General features: G+C 43.1%; 1 protein-coding gene across 1 annotated transcript; it reads left to right on the top strand.

Moving 5' to 3' along the window:
• Positions 1 to 858: 858 nt before the first annotated feature.
• LOC138359985 (cylicin-2-like) lies at positions 859 to 4004 on the top strand. Its single transcript, XM_069319863.1, has 2 exons — positions 859 to 1006; positions 3523 to 4004. Exons 1-2 carry the CDS (start codon positions 859 to 861, stop codon positions 4002 to 4004), a joined length of 630 nt encoding a protein of 209 aa, XP_069175964.1.
• The last annotated feature ends 5914 nt before the right edge of the window (positions 4005 to 9918 follow it).

The raw sequence follows: 9918 nt of genomic DNA, 5'->3' as shown, positions 1-9918 counted from the left end.
CTGCAAGCACAATTAGGTGAGTACACAGTGCTGCAGACACTTTCTGGTCCACTGGGCCTGACGGCTGAGTGGACAGCGCTCGGGCTCGTATTCATAAGGCTACGAGTGCGATCCTGGCGGAGACGGAAACAAAAGGGTAGAGTTTTTTTAACCCTGATGCACCTGTTCACCTAGCAGTAAATAGGAACCTGGGAGTTAGACAGCTGTTACGGGCTGCTTCCTGGGATGTGTAACAAAAAGGAGACCTGATTGAGGACCGGGCCGCGGGGACACTAAGCCCCGAAATCATCTCAAGCTAACCTCCCTTTCCTCTCTCTTTCTTCATTACCTTGCACTTCTTGCGACTGAATTCTAGCAACCATCTATTTGCCCCCATCTGGAATTTGACAAGGTAACTATTTTAAGAGTCCTCGATTTTTATGTCCCTCATTACATTAGCATTGTCTGTAAACATTAACTTGTGTGAGCTCTCTCCCTCGTTAACATAAGTTATGCTCCGCCCACTGACCTTCTTCCACCTGTTGAGTTATAATTAAACTTTTTAGACGTTCGAAGTTTCAGCCGCTTCTTTGTGGTGAGGAGTTGGTGGTCGTGGTGGTGGTGATGACGGCGCAGGGTGACGCAGGTGGTGACCACAGGGACCTGACGCAGGTGGTGACCACAGGGACCTGACGCAGGGTGACGCTGGTAGCGAGCACAGAGGGCCTGACGCAGGGTGACGCAGGTGATGAGCACAGGGACCTGACGCAGGTGATGAGCACAGGGACCTGACGCAGGGTGACGCAGGTATTGAGCACAGGGACCTGACGAAGGGTGACGCTGGTGCTGAGCACAGGGACCTGACGAAGGGTGACGCTGATGGTGACCACAGAGGGCCTGACGCAGGGTGACGCAGGTGGTGAGCACAGGGACCTGACGCAGGGTGACGCTGGTGGTGACCACAGGGACCTGACGCAGGGTGACGCAGGTGGTGAGCACAGGGACCTGACGCAGGGTGACGCTGATGGTGACCACAGAGGGCCTGACGCAGGGTGACGCAGGTGGTGAGCACAGGGACCTGACGCAGGGTGACGCTGGTAGCGAGCACAGGGGGGACCTGACGCAACACCAACAGCCAGCTAAAGCAAAGGATAACTGTTGACGGCGCTGACAAATCAGGGTGAAGTGGCCCTCCACCACCCAGGGCCACGCTCAACAAGAGCTTGAGGGCCGAGACAAGGGCCACTTTCTGGCCTCCCACAGCGAGCCATCACGGCACTCCTCCGTGGATTTGGCCACGTTCGTTAGTTTTGCTTTTCTGCGTTAGTCTTGGGTATTGTTTTGTCTCTGTCAGTCTTGATTATTATTAGCCATTCTTGGCCGTCCGCGGCTTACGTCTACGTCTACTACTGCCTGCGTCTACTGACGTCTACGGACGAGTGATCACAAAAGAATTCATCTACTGGTAGTAATATCTTCTTGTAACACTATCTACTGGAAACAACATCTACTTGTAACAACATCTACTGGGAACAACGTCTACTGAAAGCAACATCTACGTGCAGCATCATCTACTGGGACCATCTACTGGGACCATCTACTGGGACCATCTACTGGGACCATCTACTGGGAACATCTACTGGGACCATCTACTGGGAACAACATCTGACGAGGCTTTTAATGGATAATTCCAACAAGATTTCCCCCCTAACGTAACCCTTCCATAGCACTGATGAAGATACCGACTTTGAGAAAATGTGTCAAATTTTTGACTGAAACTTCTGGCTATAAATCGCCTTGTCTGCTGCTCCTGCTCCTCCTCCTCCCCGTTGACGGAATAATTCTGCCTGCAAACTTGCCTGCTGATGCCGGTATCTGCTGGCGTCAATCTGAATGGTAATATTTGTCTGTTGGAGATTCGTGTTAGTAGGAGTTACGCTGTTGAGAATCTAATTAGCTCCAACACTTCTGCCGGATCGACAATAGCCCCGAAAAGTTTTCCTAGTTGCAAAGTTGCAATCCATCGACGGCTTTCTCCGTTAAGAATTTGATTTGTCAGAATTTTGCTGGGATAAAATGTCTGTTTAGTATTTCAAACTTTTACGCGGCAAATAAGTACAGAGTATGATGTTGGAAGCTGAATAGGGATATCCTAGGCAAGTTTCCAAATAGGGCAAATATTGATATATAGAGATCGAGGATTTTTGCGATTCTAATTGTGCATCTGAATACCTGATTGTCCGTCTCATTTTTTTATTTTTTTTTTATAAAATAGTTACACACATAATTTTGTTACTGACTAGAATTTGATACGTCAGTATAGGACTTTCTTCTGCCCCCAGTGTTGCTGCCAACTTGTCCTGCTACAAAGAAAGTCGCTTTTCGACCGTATGCGTTGCACATGGCCAAAAATTATCGTACTAGAAAATGAAAACGGCTCGCGAAAGTGACGTACTGTCCCGTTTTCTGCTTTGGGTCCTCTGATAGGTTAGGAGAGACCACTTAAAAATTTTAAAGGTGTACTTTAGGTACAACTCTCAGTGTGTTTACATATCTCTTCCTCTATTGTGAATTCAGTTTCTAAGGACAGGAGCGTCAGACGGAGTTAATAACAGCGTTACTCAACCAGAGCAGAAGCGAATACCATGCAACAACCTGCCTCTGGGTAATATATATAGTGATACTCGGTGATAACAACAGATCATAATATTAAAAGCATGTGGGATGTCGAGAAGTATATTGGTTAAGGCGAGCCAGAGAGGAGGAGAAGGAGGAGGTGGGGTGTTCTGTCTGACCATTAGCAGATGGGTCTGTTGTTCAGTAGCTGGTTGATATGAGTCGTTATATAGGTTCAATATTCATTGTACTCCGTTTTTTAACTTAAATGGTCGGTCTGTTTCTCTCTCTCTCTCTCTCTCTCTCTCTCTCTCTCTCTCTCTCTCTCTCTCTCTCTCTCTCTCTCTCTCTCTCTCTCTCTCTCTCTCTCTCATTATTGTTTTTTTAATTTGCAATTATGATCCTAAATAAGCCCAAATGTTAAGTGCTGTTCACGTCAACGTTTATAACAATAACTCTCAAAACTTGATCCAGAAAACTGTCTCTTTATAGAGAAAATCGCGTGTCTTTTAAGTAGCTGATATTCAATCAATATATCTTGACTGAATCGGAAGCTTACGTGAAGACGAGGGAGCGAGAGAGAGAGAGAGAGAGAGAGAGAGAGAGAGAGAGAGAGAGAGAGAGAGAGAAGAAGAAAGAGGTAAGTGAACGGGAAGGGACAAGGAAAGGTGGAGGATAGAGAGAAAAAAGTGAAGGAGAAACTGGAAAAGTTGAGGGGAAGAGGGTGAGGGGAGAGAGATTAGAGAAGAAAGAAAGAAAGTAGGGAATCTGCGTAATTTCCCTCGGGGTACATCTCTTAGAAACTTAGCGCCGGGCAATGTTCAGGAACCAAGAAAGGCGTCTTTGACCCAGCCTGCACGTGTTCCTGTCACACATTGTTGCTCCTCCCTAATGAGGATTTCTTCAGACCCTAACTGGAATCCGTAGATCCAGATAGCAGTCCATACAGTGGCGGAGGAAAGACGTCTTCGCGTCAAGGAAAGAAGTCTTCGCGTCAAGGAAAGAAGTCTTCGCGTCAAGGAAAGAAGTCTTCGCGTCGAGGAAAGAAGTCTTCGTGCCAAGGAAAGAAGTCTTCGCGTCAAGGAAAGACGTCTTCGCGTCAAGGAAAGACGTCTTCGCGTCAAGGAAAGAAGTCTTCGCGTCATGGAAAGAAGTCTTCGCGTCGAGGAAAGAAGTCTTCGCGTCAAGGAAAGAAGTCTTCGCGTCAAGGAAAGAAGCCTTCGCGTCAAGGAAAGAAGTCTTCGCGTCAAGGAAAGGAGTTTTCGCGTCAAGGAAAGAAGTCTTCGCGTCAAGGAAAGAAGTCTTCGCGTCCCACATCATCTTCAGACCTCTATATCCGGTTAAGGGTAATCCCAACAACGGCTACTGTCTTAAATACTAGTTTAGAACAAGTCTCTACATCCAACTAGCACTATATCATCTTATCATGCTCGTCTTAACGTCAACTATATAATCATCTTGAATTACTCTCTCATTGGCTTCAGACGCGACTCAACAGGCATTAATTATGACTTAAGATGGAGGGAAGATACAGCCTAAGCTACTCTTATCCTTTTGAGGTGTATCTTATTGTCTCAGTAAACTTACTTGAACTTGAATGACCTGAGATTTCATCGTAACTTACAAGTCACATAACAGTCACTCAGATATCTGATTATAGTTGTGAATTAATTATCTAGCTCCAATAGTCACTTACCTAGTACATCGTTATGGTAAATTAAGTGCGTGAGTGTGTGTGTGTGTGTGTGTATTCACCTATTTGTATTCACCTAGTTGAGTTTGTGGGGTTAAGCTCTGCTCTTTCGGCCCGCTTCTCAACAGTCAATCAACTGTTACTAACTACTACTTTTTTCACACACACCCTGGAAGCACCCCGTACCAGCTGTCTAACTCCCAGGTACCTATTTACTGCTAGGTGAACAGGGCATCAGGGGTAAAAGGAACTCTTCCCATTTGTTTCCGCCTCGGCCGGAAAACGATCCCGGGTCCTCATGACTACGGCTCCCGAGCGCTATCCACTCAGCCGCGAGGCCCTGTTTGAGTGTGTGTGCGTGTGGGTGTACTACCATATGTGCACTCACTTTGCTGTGCTAACAACATTCAACTCATCAGCCCCACTATTCAGCTTACATTTGTATAATTCAACTGCTACATTCCTGCCTCAACTGATTAGCCACTCTGCCTCTACCACCTTGCCCTCTGCTCCGATCACACTGTCCTCACTGTTCACAACACCTACGCTTAGTAAAGTTCTTCATATGCTTAGTAAAGTTCTTCATACGCTTAGTAAAGTTCTTCATACGCTTAGTAAAGTTCTTCATACGCTTAGTAAAGTTCTTCATACGCTAAGTACAGTTCTTCATACGCTTAGTAAAGTTCTTCATACGCTTAGTAAAGTTCTTCATACGCTTAGTAAAGTTCTTCATACGCTTAGTAAAGTTCTTCATACGCTTAGTAAAGTTCTTCATACACTCAGTAAAGTTCTTCATACACTTAGTAAAGTTCTTCATAACATTACAGCTCTTTGGTCACGTGGCCTTGAGTACCCTAATATCCTCTTTTAAACATCTATACCATATCCGTTTAGTCTGATTATTATACCATGTTGTGTCGCGTAGTCGTGATCCCTGGCTCTCTTTTTTATAGAATTTTGCATGTCGTTGTCATGATACCTCACTCCTTAGAAGTTTAAATGTGTCTGTCATGTTCTCCTGTTTCTTCTGTCTTCCCTCCTGTGCGTCACTCCTTATTATTTCGTAGGAGAGAAGCTTAATACTTATTGGTAAAATAAATCCAGGATTATGTTAACCTAAACCCAGGAATTAGGATAAACCCAGGAATTATGTTAAATTAATCTCGAGGATTATTCTAAACTAAACCCAGGTTCAGTCTAAACCCAGGATCATGATGTAAACCCATGGATATCTTCGGGTTAGTAATTACGATCATTTGGTTAGTTATGCAATCTAACCCAAGGATAATGATTATATCCAAGGATTATACTGAACTAACCTCAGGGATCATGCTAAACTAAAACCAGGATAATACTAGGATCACACTAGTATTATATTTGATCATAATACTAGGTACACCAGGATCATGCTAAATCCAATGATTATGTTCAACTATTTCCAGGATTATATTAAGCCAATTAAGCTAAACTAAACCTAAGTTCGTACTAAACCCAAGTTTGTACTAAACCCATTAGGATAAACAAATCCAAGATAGTACTAAACCCAGGCATTATATATATAGGTATGATGCTATCAATCGTGCCATTTAAAAGTCATATCAAAATGCAATTATCAGAGTGTAATAGTTCATTGACTTCCAAGCCTCATCTAAAGGATAACTTACACACACTCATAAATCTATATTTTTAGTTCCCACTTTCAAATAACATTTGTGATCTGCAGTGTAATTAAGTAACGTGTTGCTTTATTTATTATGTAACCTCTGTACTCTAGAAATAATCCCCTGTTATATGTTCTTCATGTGTATTTTATTAATTATCATTATTATTATTAAAATAGTTCTGTTTGATGCACGGAAAATGGGAAGAGAAAACGGTATTAGAGAGGGAATTAGTGTTATAAGATAGCAATTGTAATGTTAATATGATAGCCATAATAATAGAGTAAAATATGTGTAAATATTCATCTGTATGTGTTGATGTGGGGTGTGGCTCTAGCTCCCGGGCCTCGTCTTTGGACCATTAATGTTTCATTTAAAATTTTATTAGGCGACTGGAGACTGTATAGGCGGAGATTAAGTGCTAAAATCTCGAATTCAGTAGACATTAATACGTGAACACGCACGCGCGCGCGCACACACACACACACACACGCACACACACACACACACACACACACACACACACACACACACACACACACACACACACACACACACACACACACACACACAGGGGCGCTGGTAGCTGAGTGGACAGGGCGCGGGATTCGCAATCCTGTGGCCCGGGTTCGAGTCCCGGCGTCGGCGAGGAACAACGGGCAGAGGTTATTTCACCCTAATATCCCTGTTACCAAGCAGTAAATAGGTACCTGGGAGTTTGACAGCTATTACAGGCTGCTTCCTGGGTGTGTGTGTGGGGGGGGGGGAATAGTAGTTAGTAACAGTTGATTGATTGACAATTGAGAGGCGGGCCGAAAGAGCAAAGCTCAATCCCCGCAAGCACAACTAGGTGAATACAACTAGGTGAATATACACTCTTACACTCTCACAAAACACACCCAAAGTGAAGTATCCAAATGAGCCACAGAGACATTAGAAAGAACTTTTTAAATTCAGAGTCGTTAATAGATGGAATGCATTAAGCAGTGATGTGGTGGAGGCCGACTCCATACACAGTTTCAAATGTTGATATGATAGAGCCCAATAGGCTCAGGAACCTGTACACCAGTTGATTGACGGTTGAGAGGCGGGACCAAAGAGCCAGAGCTCAACTCCCGCAAGCCTAACGAAGTGAGTAAACACACACACACACACACACACACACACACACACACACACACACACACACACACACACACACACACACACACACACACACACACACTGAACTCTTCCCACAGAACCTCGTAAATCAACACAAGGAAGAGCCCAGTATTTCAGCAGCCAGCCGGTGTAAAATGATCAAATAACAGAAGTCAAATTAGGCACTTTTATACCTGGCTAAAGATGTTTGGAAAGCCTTCTGAGGAAAAGTCTATCGTGCTGTTGCGGGAAGCACAGGTTAATAAAGATCTAAGGCAAAGATGCTACAGCTTTCTTTTTCTAAAGGAGTAAATTAATATCTTAGAATTTCCTCAAGTTACGATTATGAAAACATGTGATGCTTCTCCTTACTTTATTATTATCATTAATTATTTTTATTATTATTAATTATTATTTTTATTATTATTATTATTATTATTGATACAATTTATATAGTTTTCATAACAAGTGTGAAAAAAAAGTCCCTGTCCTCTCACTTTTTTTTAGGAAATGGAAGCAATCGTTAACTAATTTTCTCTGCTATGGGAATGATGTCACCACAATTTTCTCTGCTATGGGAAGGATGTCACCACAATTTTCTCTGCTATGGGAATGATGTCACCAGAATTTTCTCTGCTATGGGAATGATGTCACCAGAATTTTCTCTGCTATGGGAATGATGTCACCACAATTTTCTCTGCTATGGGAATGATGTCACCACAATTTTCTCTGCTATGGGAATGATGTCACCACAATTTTTTACTGCTATGGGAATGATGTCACCACAATTTTCTCTGCTATGGGAATGATGTCACCACAATTTTCTCTGCTTTGGGAATGATGTCACCACAATTTTCTCTGCTATGGGAATGATGTCACCACAATTTTCTCTGCTATGGGAATGATGTCACCACAGTTTTCTCTGCTATGGGAATGATGTCACCACAATTTTCTCTGCTATGGGAATGATGTCACCACAATTTTCTCTGCTATGGGAATGATGTCACCACAATTTTCTCTGCTATGGGAATGATGTCACCACAATTTTCTCTGCTATGGGAATGATGTCACCAGAATTTTCTCTGCTATGGGAATGATGTCACCAGAGTTTTCTCTGCTATGGGAATGATGTCACCACAATTTTCTCTGCTATGGGAATGATGTCACCACAATTTTCTCTGCTTTGGGAATGATGTCACCACAATTTTCTCTGCTATGGGAATGATGTCACCACAATTTTCTCTGCTATGGGAATGATGTCACCACAATTTTCTCTGCTTTGGGAATGATGTCACCACAATTTTCTCCGCTATGGGAATGATGTCACCACAATTTTCTTTAGAAAGAAGACAATCCAGCATACATTTTCTTCGTGTGACTAAACTATCCGGCAACATTTCTGGCACTTTTGAGGTCCTTGAGTGCTTCCTTGGTCATCAAGTCTCTGATTACTTGTTTGATCATCTTTATGAGTGCTTCCTTAATCAAGTTTCTAAGTAAAATCTTGAATAACTTATTCATCACTTCAAGTTTCTAAGTACAATCTTGAATAGCTCGTTCATCACTTCCATCGCGTGCTTGCTTGATCAGTCACCCTCTCGTCCATAGGTAGGTGGTTCCGTGGTAAGGGAATTATCAGGAGGAAGCACTAAGTATATACGAATATATTGTAGCTTGAAGGGATATGAGGATAAGAATTTATGATATGATGGATGGAAGGAATAGTTCCAAGTACTTTTGACTGGACAGAGTCCAGGTCCACGAAGTCCTGGACATTTGTACATTTTGTCATGTAAGGTCGTGTACACAGTGTGTATATATATGTGTGTATGATAAGCTTAATGTATGATGTGTGTGTGTATGGAACAGCCCTATATACACTCTTCATGTACACGTAAGATCTCACCTGTTTGTAAGCCTCAGATGTGTACATAAGATCCGTGTGCACCTTAGTCATGTATTCCTCGATGTGTACATAAGTTCCGTGTGCACCTTAGTCATGTATTCCTCGATGTGTACTTTTCCTGTTTGTTTCTCATTTGAGTGAACGAAAGATAGTGAGAAAAAAAACAATACACAATTTTAAGTTACTGAAATTAGTTGGAATCTTTAGTGAGGATGAAGGAGGTAAGTTTTTTGCAGGGTAAAATGAGACGCAAAACTTTGAAATAGCAAAAATTAGGAAAGAAATTAAATACCTGAACTCCGACATGAATTTGGGCTTACATATCTGTGCTTGGTAGAGCGAGTGTTAGCTCTCGGGTCCCGCCTTTTAGCTAATAATAGAAAGTTTATTCCTAGTGCCGTAAAAGCAGTGTGTTCCTGTGCATATTCCTATAGTTTGTGCTTGGAGGAATTGACCTGTTAGCTCTTAGACCTCGTCAATTCCATCCACTGGTTGACTAATGCAATAATTCCCGACCTATTTTCTCTAACATAACAATTTGGTCAACCACTGACACTACCCGGGATGCAAACCACAATAGCTTTCTAACTCCCAAATACCTATTTATTGCTAAATGAACAGAGACATCAGGGGAAAGAAACTGTGCCCATTTGTTTCCGCCTCCGCTGGGGATCGAATCCGGGCTCTTAGGACTGCGACTCCCGAGCTCTTCCCCACTCAGCCGCGAGGTGTGTGTGTGTGTGTGTGTGTGTGTGTGTGTGTGTGTGTGTGTGCGTGTGTGTGTGTGTGTGTGTGTGTGTGTGTGTGTGTGTGTGTGTGTGTGTGCGTGTGTGTGTGTGTGTGTGTGTGTGTGTGTGCGTGTGTGTGTGTGTGTGTGTGTGTGTGTGTGTGTGTGTGTGTGTGTGTGTGTGTGTGTGTGT

Source organism: Procambarus clarkii, chromosome 94, assembly GCF_040958095.1.
Source record: "Procambarus clarkii isolate CNS0578487 chromosome 94, FALCON_Pclarkii_2.0, whole genome shotgun sequence".
NCBI lineage: Eukaryota > Metazoa > Arthropoda > Malacostraca > Decapoda > Cambaridae > Procambarus > Procambarus clarkii.
This window is presented reverse-complemented; position numbering and strand designations above follow the sequence as displayed.

What these genes read in the sequence shown, in the direction of transcription:
- LOC138359985 (XM_069319863.1), top strand. Translation starts at nt 859, where the DNA reads ATGGTGACCACAGAGGGCCTGACGCAGGGTGACGCAGGTGGTGAGCAC. An exon ending in GACGCAGGGTGACGCTGATG is followed by an intron (nt 1,007 to 3,522) that starts GTGACCACAGAG and finishes TGGAATCCGTAG; the next exon opens with ATCCAGATAGCAGTCCATAC.